General features: G+C 42.2%; 1 protein-coding gene and 1 non-coding gene across 7 annotated transcripts in view; both read left to right on the plus strand.

Annotated features, from left to right (window-relative positions):
- Positions 1-17,830, plus strand: part of arhgap44b (Rho GTPase activating protein 44b) — a 39,593-nt gene extending 21,763 nt beyond the window's left edge. For 2 of the 6 annotated variants that reach the window (XM_061705354.1, XM_061705353.1), the window contains 13 exons: positions 889-1,000; positions 1,794-1,875; positions 1,979-2,059; positions 3,473-3,586; positions 4,328-4,419; positions 5,021-5,201; positions 6,834-6,851; positions 8,692-8,883; positions 9,923-9,979; positions 10,089-10,589; positions 11,786-11,892; positions 12,765-13,148; positions 14,465-17,830. In XM_061705354.1, the coding sequence (XP_061561338.1) occupies positions 889-1,000; positions 1,794-1,875; positions 1,979-2,059; positions 3,473-3,586; positions 4,328-4,419; positions 5,021-5,201; positions 6,834-6,851; positions 8,692-8,883; positions 9,923-9,979; positions 10,089-10,589; positions 11,786-11,892; positions 12,765-13,148; positions 14,465-14,631 (2,088 nt within the window). In that variant the 3' untranslated portion in view covers positions 14,632-17,830. Of the gene's footprint in view, positions 1-888; positions 1,001-1,793; positions 1,876-1,978; positions 2,060-3,472; positions 3,587-4,327; positions 4,420-5,020; positions 5,202-6,833; positions 6,852-8,691; positions 8,884-9,922; positions 9,980-10,088; positions 10,590-11,785; positions 11,893-12,764; positions 13,149-13,722; positions 13,760-14,464 lie in introns of all 6 variants that reach the window. The other 4 variants (XM_061705355.1, XM_061705357.1, XM_061705358.1 and 1 more) reach the window with 4 other exon arrangements.
- trnar-acg (transfer RNA arginine (anticodon ACG)) lies at positions 17,389-17,461 on the plus strand. The gene has a single exon. It is a non-coding gene; the product is annotated as a tRNA-Arg (tRNA).
- Positions 17,831-17,833: the final 3 nt, after the last annotated feature.

Consider the following 17,833-nt stretch of genomic DNA (forward strand, 5'->3'; position numbering starts at 1 on the left):
CCCGCCTCCTGCCCGATGACAGCTGGGATAGGCTCCAGCACGCCCGCGACCCGAGTGAGGAGAAGCGGCTCAGAAAATGGATGGATGGATGGATGTTTTTAAACAAGCAATTCATAAATGATGTCAAACCATTGTGTAAGACACAACATGAGTGCTGTACCAGATATAATAAAAAAGGATTGAAAATCACGCTGATGAATACAAATTCACGTGAAATATCTTGAATAAATTAATAATAAAATGTATATAAATAAATAAATAAATAACATCAGATCTTAGGTAGAGCACCAACTACTTTTACAAAATCATCTATAAATTTCATAATATTTCTATTTTTAATCAAGGCAATGTATTCATCCATCCATTTTCTGAGCCGCTTCTCCTCACAAGGGTCGCGGGCGTGCTGGAGCCTATCCCAGCTATCTTCGGGCGAGGTGCAGCCTGAACTGGTCACCAGCCAATCGCAGGGCAATGTATTCATGAAGTAAATCAATCATAATTTGTTGCCCCTTATTACTTGTAGAACTGTTGTATAAAAGCAAAAGGCCATGAAGGGGCCTTGTGCCTTCGACCGAATCACAGCCGTGATGATATACAATACAACATCGCATCCCTCTCGTGTGATATTTCCTGGTGGAAAAGGGTGTAAAGTCACTTTTGACCAAAACTGCTTCCGAGCATTACATCGAAAATAGATATAGAATTGCCTTCTCTGGGAATGACTTTCTTTGAGCTTCTGATGAACTAAAATTACAGTGGGAGGTTATAGCGCCACCTATTGACATATAGATAGTTTTGAACCTGCTCCAGGGATATAGATCGAGATTTGTCCTGTTTACCGTGATGTCGGTAAGGACGTGACCCATGATGTTTGTTCGGGGCTCTCAGGGTTTGTTCCGAGTGGCTCCGTCCGCCTCCAAGCTGAAGAAGCTGAAGGCGTCTTTGGACTGCGGTGTGCTGGACGTACAGGAATACTCGGCCGATCCGCACGCTATCGCAGGTGAGGTCATTTGTCGTCAGGACAACAAAGGGTTGATTAAAAATTTTTCGTGGGAAACCAGTTCGTTTTTGTGGGAGGTTTGGGAGTCAGACTTAAGTAGACAGTTTTATGGCTCGGGGCTAAGATTTATGACGGACTCAACTTGAGTTTGGCTTGGTATTCACGAGACTCGACTTAACTTCGACTTGGACTACATGACTGATGATGAGAATTTGCATTATCCAAGATGTGACTCACTCTCACCCCTGGTTTCTGTTTGCAAGTGAGCTACTGTATGTCATGAATGTATATGGCCGGACTATTCAGTTAGTAGTATATAGCTTTCACACAGTGCACAAAATCGAGGAGAATTATTCATGAGAGCGAGCGTGCAGACGGCTCGTTAAATACGGAGGCAAATCCAAAATCACTGGCTCGTTGAGCAGAGGCGAGACGACTCCAGACCGAGGACAAGTCCCTCTCCAATAATCCCAAATTCATGTGGCTCGGCTGCAACAGTGCATCAAATTTGTGAACTTGTGCATCCTCCATCAGCTTCAATGTGAAATTTCATGTCACTGTGTAGGTGTGAATAATGTAATTTATATGCGTGTGTGTGTGTGTGTGTGTGTGTGTGTCTGTTGAACTTTTGTTCTGCTTTCTTTTCTAAGTTTGTTTTCTTTCTTACCTGCCACAGGGAGTGCAGATGGAAATTAGCTACAAGGCTACAATCTGGCACAGAGAATTTCTACTCTTCATTTGAATGTTTTCTGCACATGAACCCTGACAAATAAACTCAATTATTGTCCTCTAGGAGCCTTAAAATCTTACCTGCGCGAGCTCCCTGAGCCCCTGATGAAGTTTGAGCTTTACAACGACTGGATCCAGGCCTCAAAGTAAGTTGCCGCCATGTTCACAGACTAACACACCGTAGGATGAAGTTGCGTGAATTTTTTATTTATTTATTTTTTTGCATCGTGATCCTCATGCTTCCCGCAGCAATCCGGACCAGGACAAGAGGCTGCAGGCTCTCCGCTGCGCTTGCGACAAGCTGCCGACAGCCAACAACAACAACTTCAGGTGAGACTTTCGCTGCTTCTGTTCCTCGAATGTTCGTCACGTGAAAACGCCCTTCTCCAGTCAGCTTCTCAAACGAATTAAAATGGATACATGATTTTCAGCACTCACCTACATTTACAAACATACAATTTATTTATTTATATTAGTTTATTCCCAACAGTCTATTCTCTTCATTTCATAGCATTTATCTTGGTTGCACTACATCCAGTAAGCATACATGGATGTTAGATTTTTATTTATTTATTAATTTCTTTTGTCCAATCAGATTTCAGCCTCTATGTGTTTCCATGTCAATCGAATCTGCTCAGGGCCTTCAGAATCTGTAGTGCTGGCCGATGAAACGTAAACTATATTAGCAATGGGACTATTTCTTGAACCAATAAAATTTCTAATTCACCTCACAATAACGTCACCATTTTTGCATCCTTTGGTTGGTTGGTCAGAGCAAAACTTGTTACAGCCAACTTCAACTAGCAAAGCATGTCTTTAGCGATGTACACAGGTTAATATATTCTACGTAATACTTTCACATGTTTCGTATGATTACGATTAGTATATTTGGTATTATTATTGTATTTTTTTTATACATTTAACTAACACACTTAATTAGGGCTGGAACTAATGATTATTTTAATAATCAATTTATCTGTCACGTTTTCTTCCCCGAGTAATAGATGACTCAGATCCAATCTTTTAATTTCCATCCCTTTATTCAAAAACAGGACATTATTGACAGTGCAGAAAATGCACAAGCATAAATTAAGATTCAGTTCCTGGTTTGTTTTTTGTCTAGTAATAATGGTTTCTATATTTGTGACGTGATAAAGGGCGCATTAAGTCGGGTTAGTCCTGACTGAAGGCCCAGGTACCAAATGCACGGCCCACCGCTGAGTTTTCGGTATCAAAAGTGCTTAAACGTCCCCTTAAACTATTCTTTAGTTGGTTCCGTTGGATCTTTGCTGGAGGCCCGTGATGAAGGTGATGAGATGGAGAGCAAACTGCATGCGTCAGTGTCTCCGTCGCATCTTACAAGTCGGGTTTATTTTTAGCGCGTCTCCTCAGAGGAGATGTCAGACACGACCAAACGAGCGTCGCTCACTGCGACGAGCTGCCTGATGTTCACAACACACACACACAAACACACACACACAAACACTCAGTCGACCCACTGGCCCACTTTAGTGTCCTCAAGGGACTTCTCAAATGGGAGTTGTATTTAGCTTGGGGGAGGCATTTATGGATATTTATCACATACTGCTTCACTTTGGCGTTAGCATACTTGTACAGCTCAGTAGTCTCATGTTTTTCCCTCTTGTGAGTCCGTTGGGAAAAGCAGAAGAAGAAAACGAGGAGAAGTAGGTTATGCAAATGCGAAGTCCGACCTTGCTCTTACTTCCTGTGACATGTTTGCAGATATCTGATAAAGTTCCTGTCCAAACTGACGGAATTCCAGGACGTGAACAAGATGACGCCTGGGAACATCGCCATCGTGCTGGGGCCCAACCTGCTGTGGATGCACAGCGACGGGTAAGAGCAGGAAAGTGGGCAAAGCACGGGCACATACAGCACGCTCGATGTGAAAAATACAAATGAATTCTTAGCTTATTATTAAAATAAACTATCTATATATGACCTGATCCATCCGTTTTAAAAATCTAATTCGGCCCCTGAGCACAAAGGTTTGCCCACCGCTGGGTAAGACCGACATCTCCAGTGACATCACGTGAGAGAAACTCCACCGTCAGTGTTCTCATCGTCCTCTTGAATGTGCTGAAAAAAACCTCCAGATGACCATTTCCAAGATGAAGTCTGTTTATGATAGTGACGCAGCAGTTTGGAAAGAAGTCGCCCTCCCTGGTGTCCTTCTAAATGTGTCGGCCATCAATCTCTCAAGCTCTTAATTAGCCTTTAACAGCTCTAACCTTGCTAATGTCTCCGCCGCAGAGATGGCAAAAGTACTCATAGTCTAGATACTTTTATTTATAAAAAAAAAAAAAAAAAAAAAAAAAAGACCGTTACACGTAGAAGTATTGATTCAACTCCTCTATGGAAGTAAAAGTTAAACATGTCCAAAAGTACATATTATTTTTCACTGTGAATTATGTACAATATCTGTTTTAATAACAGCAACAAAGAACTCTGCACACAAACTAGTTTCGCTGTTTTTTTTTTTTTTTTTTTTTTTTTAACTTCCATAGCCCTTATACTGACAAGAAAATATGCACACCAGTGTTCCTCTTTAAATTGTGCTCTTTCGGTCCTCTGCAGCAACATTGCGGAGATGATGACCACGGTGTCCCTGCAGATCGTCGGCATTATCGAGCCCATCATCCAGCACGCCGACTGGTTCTTCCCTGGAGGTGAGGCCTGAGCACCAGGACTGCTCTCCTCTGCTTTTCCAAAGGGACTCTTGTTAGACATATTTAAATAATATCTCGGAAAGCTGGATAAGCTTAACCCTTATATACATTCAGGTAAAATGTGACCTGTTTTGACATTTGACAGTAATAAAAAAAATACCCAAAATGTAGTTTTTTTTTTTTACCTTAAATTTGATGACTTTTACTAAAGTGACCCAAAGTACACAAAAATGAACATATATAAAAATTTTCTTTTGTTCAGGTGCTCTGAGGCTGTGGAAAAATTACTTTATCCTCATGAGATTATGACTTCCAGACTTTTCTTCTTTGTTCTTTTAAAGATTACGACTTTGTTATTATACATTACAAATGTTTATTTTTCTTAAAATATGAATTTGTTTCTCAAAAATAGGCAAGTTTTAAATTCCGATGGCATTATGTTTAATCGCCGTTACAATTCTGAGGGCTTCCTTGGAAAAAAATGCTTCCCTGGACCCCAGAAGTTTGAGAATCCCTCTAATCATTCATTGGTCAAGAATATACAAAAAATATTTTTCTTTAACACTTCTTCTCATCCTATATTTACTGCGCTTCCCCCCAGAAATCGAGTTCAACGTGACGGGCAACTACGGCAGTCCCGTGCACACCAACCACAACGCCAACTACAGCTCAATGCCGTCTCCCGACATGGAGCAGATGGAGCGGCGGCAGAACGAGCAGAGCCGCAGGCCCCTCAGCGTCGCCACCGACAACATGATGCTGGAGTTCTACAGGAAGGACGGGTAGGAGGCTCCTTGCCTTCCTGGAGGGGGGGAACAAGTGGGTTTCTTTTTCGTGGCATTCCCTGTTTGTTTGGAACAGTGTTTCCCAGCCACTGTGCCGTGACAGATCATCAAGTGTGCTGCAGGGAATCATCCAATTTCACTTAATTGATCTGAAAACGATTATTATTTACAGTGGGCTAGGGACCGAGCCCGCCTGCAAATAGCAAATAGAGTAATTGACACTCATCTAAAAAGGTCTATAATTGCCTATAGTAATATTTTTGTCTAAATGGAACTCCTCAAGTCACTTCAATATAGTTCATCGGCACCAAAATGCCACACGATGGTGGAAAACCACGACTTTTGTTGAAATGAAGCTCCTTAGTTCACTTAACATAGTTTCTGGTGCCAAAGTAGGTTTTTCAGTGAATAATGAAGCATAGGTTCCGGCCCCCTCCACTCCACTCAGCGGAGCAAAAACATGCATATGTGGCAAACACTCTTTGTAAACAACCCGGACAAAATTCAGCTCCTCACCGATATACAAATATCTATAGATGGATCACTTAAATATATGTCCAAATACAGATACAAATATATTACTTCTATAACTGTACTACAATTACATAACTTATCCTTGTTCATCTCTCTATGCCAGCAACGTATAGTGACAGGCAGAACATTGAAATGCTCTTTATTAACCTGTGTATCCACCCGTTGCAATTCATGCAATAGAATAATAGCTGTTCAGCTAAAGCAGTTCAGAGTTCAGTTAATTTGTGACAATGTTTGGGGGGGAGTGGTATGCCATGAGATTTTTCTCATGTAAAAATATGTTCCTTGGCTCAATAAAGGTTGGGAAATACTGGTCTAGGTCAGGAAATATTGAAGTTTAACGTAACAAAGGATGATGTCGAGACATTCTCTCTCTCTCTCTCTCTCTCTCTCTCTCTTTCTGATCTTCCTGCCATCTTTTAAAGCCCTTTTTTTTTCTCTTATCGGGCCCAGCGGGGTGTCTCAGCGCAGCTCGGCTAATTAAACCCAGCTCTGATCCGTCGCGCTCAGTCTTCCATGAGCCAGCTGTGGTCTTAACTGTAAAGAACTAATGATTTGACATGAAAGTTCTGAACTTGATAGTCACAATCTATTTTATTTGCATTCAAATACTTGAACAGGTCAACCCTACAAAAATATTTTATTTGCATTCAAATAAAATTCCCTTAGTAGGGTCCCAAGGAAAGGTAGAAAAATGAGCCCCCGACACCACTTTCACTTCTATCATAACAGGATGCATGAAAAAGTGTCAAGGACTGATGCCTGAAATTGAATTGGAAGTCAGCCATTTTAGGAAAGTCGTAGGGGTCATATTGTGACAAACTCTTACAAGGCAATTTGAAATGAGTGTCAGTCGGAGGCAGGTATCCTTGACGGATGGGCAACGCTAAGTTAAAACTGCCAAGAGCTTTTGCCTATGATGCAGATGTAGGTGGAGTATGGCGTCAAAGTCTGATGATCATTTCGAGGATTGTCAAGTTTGAAAAAATGTCCCCTGGCACGAGTTTCACCGATCGAAATTACGGGGGCATGTCTCAGTTGACTTTTCACCATGTCCTCATTCTGCTTCTCTCTCTCTATATTTTAACCATGCAGCATCAGGAAGATACAGAGGTACCGCATTAACCCTTTCACCCCTTTCATCACGTCTCCCAGGTTCTTTATGTGTTGTGCTCATGCTCGGTGGATGTGAACAAAGCAGCCTTGTTTTGTGTGTATGTAAATTGAATCATCGTGATGTCTGGCACTGGAAGGACTCGTTAGACAGGACAAACTCTGACACGAGTTCATTTGAGAGTGACACTGGTGTTTTTCCTTTCTTCCCGCAAGGTGTGGGTGGGCAAAGTAGTTTATTTTATCCGGCCCACCGACCATTCACATTATCAAGAGTCCTGAAATAATTGTTGCTTTAATTTAGCCGTTGATTTAATCTAGCCATTTATTCTAAAATGGGTTAATTAACATATATGTATTCATTATTTTGCATTTAGTTACATCATAGAGTAGTTGAACTTATTTATTGTAAACAATAAATTCAAGTAAGATATTGCTAAAATAAAATTTTTCACATTTACATAATAATTATAAAATACAGTATATTTGATTAAATTAGTTAAATACCCACAGTTCCGCAATATTTGTACCAATTTAGTCGTTTTTCCCGTTAAAAATGTTAAAATGTTAAAAAAAAATGTAAAATGTATTATTTTCGTATACATTTATACAATGTGTATATATATATACATTTATACAACAAAGGACTCTGTGCTCCACTATACAATGTATTCTTTTCGTATACATTTTCTCATTGCATTAGGTTAATTGATTTATAATAAGCAATAAAGATAAAATAATTGTATAGAATACATTTTTAAATATATTTATTAGATAATTATAAATAAATTAATATTAATAATAACATGAGAAATCATTTTCAATAATAAAATAAACACATAGACATAACATTTTTTCTTACCTTATCTACAAATGTTCACCCATGCTATAAATGATAGTTAGCATTCAGTATCATAGCATGGATGTATTTTAATTACATTACCTAGCTTTTTTTTGTTGGACACAAAACAGCTTGTGTCACACATATTGACCTCAGAGCAGTGTTTGTGTGTTGTCCTATGCGCTCCTCTGCAGGTGTTATCATTAGCTAATTTAGCATTTTTTGTTCTCTCCGGTCACAACGTTAGCAAACCTTTATTTTTATAGCCTAAAGTCATGCCAAAGCTAGCTAGCTTTTTACTGTTGTACTTAACTCAGTCTTTCACTGTTATTTAAGTAGAGGAGTTGAAGCAGTACTTTTACCTTTACCAAAGTCTTTTTTTTTACACACATATCTGGACTTGTACTTAAATATTGAGTGTGAGTAATTTGCCACCTCTGTTTAAATGTGGCGGCACGCTGGACGACTGGTTAGAGCGTTTGCCTCACAGTTCTGAAGACCGGGGTTCAATCCCCGGCCCCTGCTGTGTGGAGTTTGCATGTTCTCCTCGTGCCTGGGCGGGTTTTCTCCGGGCACTCCAGTTTCCTCCCACATCCCAAAAACATGCAGGGTAGGTTAACTGAAGACTCTAAATTGCCCATAGGTGTGAATGTGAGTGTCAATGGTTGTTTGTTTGTATGTGCCCTGCGGTTGGCTGGCAACCAGTTCAGGGTGTATGATAGCTGGGATAGGCTCCAGCACGCCCGCGGGCCTAGTGAGGAGAAGCGGCTCAGAAAATGGATGGATGGATGGATGGATGTTTAAATGCTCAGCAAATGTCAGCTTTGTGGCGCCATGGAAGACAAGGAACAAGACACAAGGCTTTTAAGGCCCTAAAACATTGCAGTTGGCTACGGAAGATGATCCCGTGAACAAGGCCTCCTCCACCCCCCCCCCAACACCCGCCAAGTCCAGGCTCTCCTTTCCTATGATTGGCTGTGCGTCTGTGTCCTACTGCAGCATGGGAGTCAGGGTGATGGACACTTCTTGGGTGTCCCGCAGGGGCTCGTCTTCCTCGCGTAAAGCCTCATCCACGCCCCCCAGCGTGCGGGCGCCCACCCCACCCTCGGACGCGCTCACCCCCGAGCCGCTCGGTGACCCCTCGGGCTCCCTCTCCCCCACCCCTCCTCCCACTAGCAACGAGCGAGCCAGGTAAGGCTTTTGTGCCCCTCCCCACCCCCGTCGACCTGTTTCAGTCCCCTGACCTGGGTCCCACAGTTGACTCCACCCCTGACCAGTGCCCAGTAATCGTCCCCCTCCAAAGACCTTCCTTCAACATTTTACCTTTGACCCCAGACATCCTTGAATATGTTGATTTTTGTGGCCTCTGTAGCCCCTTTTACGCTGCCTTCCTGGAAAAGTTGCACATTGGAGGTGTAACGTCTTTCAGACAGAAATTCGTAGTGCATATTCATTATGCTATTGCGGCTTCGCGCATTCAAATAATTACATCCATGGAACTGCTATATTTTTACACACTGGCGCTGTTCTGTTTCTGATATTCCTCTGATACTATGTCAGAAGCCGATAAAATTCCCTTGGTCAGCTTCTACCCCCTTTACTTCATCTGTACCTCACAAACAGGAGAGAAAGATTGAAAAAAGATGGCCAATATGGCCCGTCAATGTCTGCTTTGTCCCAGTGTCGATGTCAACCCAGCTTTGGATATCGTATCAGAGGCGTGTATGTTGATTTTTGAGGCTTCGGTAGCCCCAGAACTCTGTAGTGTGCGTTCACAGAGCTATTACGGCTTCAAACTTAATCCTATCCCCTTACTCTCTGATCCGCCACTGATGTTGGAAGCCCGCCAAATCATGGGTGGACTTCAATCATTCCGCATCAGTACCTTACACACAAGAGAGCTGTACTGCCCGATATGGAAAGCGGTGTCGACGTCGACTCGTTAATTTATCGACTTCGGATATAGTGTCAGATCAGGATGCCACAAGATGGCACTGCTTTTATATTAGACAGGGCTTTGGCCTGAGCACAAAAACAGTGAATGGGCAAGTTTTTCAGTGAGTAACGGAGGATAGGCTCCAATAGAAAATCCGCTAATAGGTGAATTCACCATTAGCAAATCGGATATAGGCGGGGGAACACTGTTACTCCTACAATGTGCCAATTTTGACGGCGCGAAAGGGGCTACTGCTGCACGTGCGGCGCTCTCATGTTGTCTTTTGGCCATCAGCCCCCGCATGTTTCACAGCTTCACCTTCCATTGTCGCAAGGCTCTGCAGTGGATGAGGTGACGCTTTTTCTTCTTTCAACATCATCATCCGAAGATGTTTTCTACCTCTTTATCCTCTTCAACAGCTTCCCAGCTCGCCATAAAAAAGTTTCTTTTATCATTCCAGCTCGGACGACGCGTCGTCCAATTGGTCGGACACCTGTAACGCCCAACCCTCCCCCGAGGAGGAGAGGCTGCCCCCCCCTTACCCCTCTTCCTCACCCTTCTCCCTCCCTCCCCACCACTTCTACACCCGAGCACCCCCTGGTATGCGCCCTCTCTCCTGCAGTCCCGAATGCGTGCCCACGGGGCAGTCACCCGTCCCCCGCCGCTCGGGCTACAGCCCACCCCCGTTCCTCCACTCCCTATGCCCGTCCCCCCAGCCCCTGGATATCAACTCCAACCCCCGAGCCCAAGGCACCCCCGCCTTGCCTAAGCAGGTCTCCTTATCCGAGCCGCTGCATGCGCCCCCCGCTGACACCAACGGCTCCTCCCTGTACATCAAACCCCCGCTCGTTCTGACTCGCCACGATCTTTTCCTGGGCTCCCCCAAACCCCCCGGCACCCCACTTTCTGTCCCCCCTCCTTGGGCCACCGGTAGCCGAGAGAGAGGACGCAAGGCCGCTAGGTAAATGCAAGAACAGCGTTTTCTTTACACAGCCTGCGTGCAGCCCCTCCGGTAAGAGGTAGGTGATGGGGGAGCAGTCGCCTTTTTGTTGCAGTTATCAAATTCATCTTGAAAGCAAGTCATCACGGCTCCGTGTTGGTTGCTAGGAAACAAAGAAGAGTCAAAGCCTTCAGTGATGAAAGCGGCATGACGTGTGGGCAGGAGCCAGGGATCCGCAAAATAATCTCTATATGGGGGCTAAAGAGCGAATAAAAACAAACTAAACTAAAATAATAAACCAATTACTCCCTACCTTAGCTTTGGGCCAATGAAAAGCTCTGATTTGATTGTGACATACCATCACATAAATCTGACATCCCCTGCATGAATAAAGTCTTGTTTTATTTTTTCAACAAAAGGCATATTATTACAGGAATAAGGTCCTTTAATATCATAATATTATGACGTTATCTTAGAAAAAAAATATTCTCATAAGATTGTGCCTTTTTATCCCGACAAAATAAGTCTTTGTTCTTGTAAAGATATTTTTTCGTTAAAAAAAAACACCACTTTATTCTAATAACATTTTCTTTTTTTCTCGAACAAAATTCATTTGTTCGTAGCATTTGTGTTTTTTGTGTGGAAAATATGCAACTTTTTCATTCCTACAGCACTGATATATGGTCATTATGTTTAATTAGGATTATAAGGGGGTCTCCCCTGTATTTTCTCCCCTGGACCCAAAACGTTCTAGAACCTCCGCTATAGACAATTTAGAGTCTTCAATAAACCTAACATGCATGTTTTTGGTAAGAATATCAAAAGGCAGAGCATAAACTGTAGCAAAAGTCGAGGGCCAATGCAGGGGACGGTGATGTGTCACATCAGCATGCGCGAGACTCCGCTGTCACCTTCAGTTCACACGAGGAAAAAAAAGATAACAACTATATGGTTGATGACATCCAAGTGATGTCATACCATATGAATGCTCAAAGGCTCATTTGCATGGCCGTGCGCCCGACTTTAAATGCTTCTGTCATCCTCATTTGCTGGAAGCTTCTGTAGAGCATAAGATGTTTTTACCCTTCAACCCTCATTGTGGCTATCCTGTAAGGTCAATAAGTTGATAGGTTAACTCAAGTTTTTACAACAATGAAGGATACAAGTGTGATGGTGGAGTCAGCTCGGGGCCTAAACGTGTTTTTGTCTCACCTCAGCACCCTGAAGAACAAAGAACTGTCTCCGGTTATCGGACAGAAGGGATTCCAAGTGACGCTGTCTTCCGGCGGCCAGTCTGAGCACAGCCCACACACGCTGAGGAGAGGTAAGAAGACGTTCATTGTTGTTAACCATAGACAGACTACATCAGTACCTTGATTCACGAAATCCCCAATTTACGAGTTTTGGGATTTACAAGCCGTCGCTTGGTTGATTATTTAGTTTTGTGCTGCGAGACAAAATTTGAGTTCCAAGGGAAGTTCAGATATGCTCTAAGAGGTGTTTTGTTTCGATAAAAAGACGTACTCTTACGAGATTAGACTCATATTTTTAAGATCAAGCCGTAAAATTAAGATTAAAGTAAATGTTTAACGGAGAGAGTCATTTTTAAAAGGGAATTTAAGAAATACATTATTCTTGGAATATTATGGGTTTTATTGTGTAAAAGACCCCTTTATTGTCTTAAAAAGTAGGACCATATTCTTGAAGAAATGCACCTTTTTCCTCCAAAAAATCTTTTCATGAGAGGCAAGGAAAAATAAACAGAAATAATAACAAGTGTGCAGACACTCTTATAACTAGGATCTAGTTGTGTCCAGAATTAACCAATCACATTCAAACTCATGTCAAATGGGAGTCAGCACACACCTGCCACGATTTGAAGTGCCTCTAATTAACCCCAAATATAGTCCAGCTGTTCTAGTAGGCTTTTCCAGACATTTTTAAGTCTCTGTTTTTTGTTTTTTTTAATCACAGAAACCTGGCATTTGATCTGGGGTGTGTAGACTTTTTATATCTACTTGAGCTATGCGCTTAAAAAAAAAATGATACAACATAATTATTTGTTGCAAATTATTTTGCAGACCCCCAAGCTACGGCTCGCAGACCCACGACGGTCGAGGGACCCCGTTTTGAGAGCCACTGGCTTATGCCTTGGGCTGTCTCTGATCTTTAAATGTGTTTTTCACTCCCCCTTAGCAAAGAAGCTGGCTCCAATCCCGCCTAAAGTCCCCTACAGCCAGACGGGGGCCGTGTCGGAGCAGTCCACGGGCCAGCCGTCTCCGGTCAGCCTGTCACCCACGCCGCCCAGCACCCCTTCGCCGTACGGCTTCGGCTACCCGCAAGGTTACGCCACCATCGGCTCCCTGGGACACGTCCACATGGCCAGCACGCCGTCTCTGTCCTCGCCGCCCTCGCTGGCCGGGACGCTCATCAAGGCCCGACCCACGCCCAAGCCGCCCCGGCAGAGACCCAGCTTGCCTCCCCCGCAGCCGCCCTTGACCCCCGGCACTGGCCCCCCGCCACTGGAGCACTCGTCTGGCCTGCTGGATGGTTTGTCTCCTGGAGAGAGCATGTCCACAGGTAAGAGCTGTCTTTTTCTTACATAAGGTGAACATACGGCGGCACAGTGGACGACTGGTTAGAGCGTCTGCCTCACAGTTCTGATGACCGGGGTTCAATCCCCGGCCCCGCCTGTGTGGAGTTTGCATGTTCTACCCGTGCCTGCGTGGCTTTTCTCCGGACACTCCGGTTTCCTCCCACATCCCAAAAACATGTGTGCGAGGTTAATTGAAGACTCTAAATTGTCCGTAGGTGTGAATGTGAGTACCAATGGTTGTTTGTTTCTATGTGCCCTGCGATTGGCTGGCAACCGGTTCAGGGTGTACCCCGCCTCCTGTCCGATGATAGCTGGGATAGGCTCCAGCACTCCCGCTACCCTTGTGAGGATAAAGCCGCTCAGAAAATGGATGGACGAATGGAAGATGAACATACATACAGCTAGATCCCGTATGAGAGTATCAAAACTAAACTGTGACCTAAGAAGGTCAAATACACTTTTTGTGAGTGGTGTATTTAGAATTGGTATTTACACAGAATGTGTGTTTAATGACCACTAATCACGTTTAACTGTTCTGATGTGTAATTGTTGTTTCAGCCGTTTGAGCCATCGTTGTGTTTGAGGGACTTTTAGGGTAAGCAGGACTCCCTTCGCCCCCCATGCCCTCTCCGACCCCATCTTGGCCACAACATGGCGCCTCCCCATAAATCCGACCCCGACCCCATTTTGCATGGCTCGTGTGGGCATGGCCTATCAAAGCAGGCCAGGGATGCGCTAAATTAAGCTAAGCTAAGCCTGGCACCCATAATGCCTTGCTCCTGCTGCCCGCTTTGAACATCACTGCCACCTTCTCCCTTCTTCCCCCCCCCACTCCTCCATGTGTGAATTTACAGAATATAATGTTAACTTTGTTGTTACGCTACTATAATATACATATGAGGGCTCGGTGATTATGGCCCTAAAATAAAAATTTATATATATATATATATATATATATATATATATATATACACACACACACACACACACACTTTTGTTGACATACAACATATATACAGTGACTAATTTAAATTGCAGCAACGTGTTATTTCTTCAGTGTTGTCCCTTGAAAAGCTATAACAAAATATTGACAAAAATGTGAGTTGTACTGACTTTTGTGAGTGACTGCGGATACATTATAAAACATCCTCTGGTCGCATCGTGATATTGTTCTCCTTCCTCATGCCTGATTTGGACCCGCACACTCCATCGACCAGCATGGCCCACACCCTCCACCTGCAATTTTTTTCCACATCCCAAACAAAAGACTGAATGATGAATGAATGTTCTGCTCCTGCAGATTCCTTCTGCAACCTGGACATTCCCATCATCAACATGGAGCTGGACGGCCTTCTGGACTTGGCGCACGTCTGCCACCTCAGGCACTCGGTGGCGCTGCTGGATTCGAGCCGCCTCAGAGCCATCGAGTCGGAGGAGGGGGAAGATTCGGAGAGCACGGTGCTATGACGCATCCCTCTCCCTACTTCCCCCTTCACACCCTGATGCATTCATGCATTTGGATTGTTCCATTTTTAGTTTGTGTTTGCCTTATTTGATGCCTTGAACGCCACACGCCAGACAAGAAACACATGAGCGAGGTGGGGGATTCAGCGCTTTTATGGCAATTCCTCCAAAGGGAATAACATCAACCACTCTCCTCTTGGCAAGGACATCAGCCTGGGTGTGAATTCTGTGTCCGTGCGTGTGCGTGTGTGTCATCAACCAACATGCACGTTGTAGACACTTAGCTGAATAACTAACAAAAAACATCTTGATGATTAACATTCATTTACTGAAAAGTATTGTCTATAGTGTACATTTGCAGAGTTTATGATTCCCAGTCAAACATCAGAACGTATTTTATATTGACAGGAGACAGCAAAGAATAGAGAATAGAGCAGGGGTGGGCAAACCTTTGTGCTCCAGAGCCACTTTTTATTTTTAATACAATGGACACATGGGTCAGGACATTCATAGATGACGTCAAAAATATATAGATCTAATTAAAATGACTTTATAATATGTAAAATAGTTCCATCCATCCATTTTGTCACATTTGTCTTCATTAGGGTTACGGATGACTTCATTTTAATAATAGTTTATTCTCATTTTAAAATTGTATGATAATTCATTTCGCTAACTACATTTTCAATCCAATTAGTACATATTAGATGTACTGTGTATGTGCAACGGTTTCTTTCTCTATTTATTTTTTACAATAAATCAAGTAACCTATTCATTAGATAAATAAATTACAAATGATATATTAAATATATTTGAATTAACAAATTTTAGGGAAACAACAGGCTAAATTAATGCACCAAATGTTAAATTATTATTATTAAATTATGAATCTCACTTCTGGAGATCAATAAACGATTACCTTAAGACTCTTGATAATGTCAATGCTGGTGGGCCGGATTAAAGACGAAAGATTTGTAACCCGCGGGCCATACTTTGTCCCACCCCCTGATTTTGTGGCTGATGACCTTCAAGGTCATTATCTAGAACAGTGGTTCTCAAACTTTTTACCTCAAGTACCACCTCCAAAATTATGTACTTCGCTCTCCATTTTACCTAAATAAATGTTAAAAAACAGTTCTAAAAGATTAAATGCAAATGTATTGTACTTAAAAGTTAAATACAACTGAATTTAAATGTACTGTACTGGATTAAAAAATGTTTTAAGCCACTGTAACATTTTGGACAGTTTGAATATTTAATTCAGAGATTTGGTCACGTACAACCAGAGAGAGCCTGCGTACGACACTTTGAGAATCACTGGTCTAGAAGGTCATTCAGATGAGTGCGAAAGAGAGAGAACATTCCAGAAAACATGCTCTCATCACTGAGAAGTAGCCTGCTATTTTTGTCCCAGTTACGAAGGATGCGCTTTTTTTCCACGTGGAAGGTGACCACGTGTGTGCGTGTGGCCATAGACGTGCAAAGCATCCTTTTTATTTTGAGCAGAGTATTTATGATACAGATCTATTTCTTGCGAACCCTTTTTACTTGACACCCTGGCGGGCGAGAAGCTTTCAAACGTGGGGCCAGACATTCCTCTTGCTTGTCACGTGCAAAAAAAAAAAGACTCATTGTAAATACATTTATGTACATACAGTACATGCTCTGTATATAGTGACTTAAATATAAATATATATGTTGATGTATAGGAATACTGGCTGGATTGAAATGATGAACTCATGAAGAAAACTCATCATTATGTCTCCATTATTATTATTATTATTATTAGATCACTTGTAGTCTTGTTTTACACAATTAACCCCCTGGACTGATTCTAATATTTATTTGATAAAAGACATCAATGCTATGAGGGAATACGGTTTTATTACAATCACAGAGTGAAGATCCAACTTTCAGAATTAAATGTTGATGTTTGCTTATATACATAGTTTAGTTCAGTGAACCTGAATGTGATATTACACCTGACGTGGGACTGGACTTGTCTTGTCTTTCAAAAAAAAAAAAAAAAAAAAAAAAAAAAAAGGGACTAAAGAGCCCGAGTCACAACATGAAATGACAGCTAATCAGCACTGTTTACAATTTGAAGATTAGAATAAACCTAATGTAGAACAATTTATTGAATCATCTGTCATGTTGTGTTGCTTGTGCTTTTGTAAACGCTTTTTTTTTCTGGCCATCACACTGATGACGGCATTTTTCAACATCATTCGTTGGAATGTAAACCTGGCAGGTTGTGTGTATGTTGTGTAAAAGGAAGCGAGAATAGAAGTTTGTGTGTACGTGTGTCCTGTGTGAAAGTGTGCCAGCATGCTTTTTAACCACACTCTTTAAATGTCTCATCTGTAGTGTATGTGGATACAAATGATGAAAAAAGATGCTTCTTATTCTTAATAATGTTTTTTTTATTTTACTTTTGTGAGCGTGAAGATTCAAGAGACAAATGAATCTTCTGTGTGTTCTTGCACATGTTTACTTTGCAGCACAGGAGGCCCAAAAAAGGTCAGAAGTGTTTGTGACAAAGTGTTGATACTATTAAATTTGGACTCAAAAAGGAAATGTGAACATCTTGTCTCAAAGTGTGAGGGGGGGGCAATCATCAGAATGTGGCAACAATTAAAAATGTTTTATAGGACTTGCTGTGTGTTCTTTTGTTACCTTTAGACGTTAAAGTTTATATCTGCATTTCCGGACTTGCGTCTGTTCACTGTTATTAAGAGAAAATAGACCTTCTGTTCCTGTGGGCTAGTGGCGCAATGGATAACGCGTCTGACTACGGATCAGAAGATTCTAGGTTCGACTCCTGGCTAGCTCGGTGTTTTTATTTCCTTTTTAATTTTTTATTATTAACTTGAATATTTCTTTAAAATTATTTACTCTAAAAAGCAACATTGTGTGACTGGTTTCCTTGTCTTTTCTCTGTTCGCCTAGCAACACTCAACGTCACTCCGTGAATTGCGTCATGACGTTTTCGTACGTACTTTGGGTAACGACTATGTATCGTGTGCATATTTGACTAACACATAGCAATGTATAAAAGCCCACGTGAAAATGTTTTCATTTTTTTATTTGTATTGAAGCAAACATAACATTGCCCGAAATGAACAACGTTATTAATTTTATTATTTGCATTAATGTGACTCGCTGTCCGTGAACAGCGCACTTACAGAAGATGACCAGAGGGTGG

The sequence above is a fragment of the Phycodurus eques genome, chromosome 19 (genome assembly GCF_024500275.1).
Source record: "Phycodurus eques isolate BA_2022a chromosome 19, UOR_Pequ_1.1, whole genome shotgun sequence".
Classification (NCBI taxonomy): domain Eukaryota; kingdom Metazoa; phylum Chordata; class Actinopteri; order Syngnathiformes; family Syngnathidae; genus Phycodurus; species Phycodurus eques.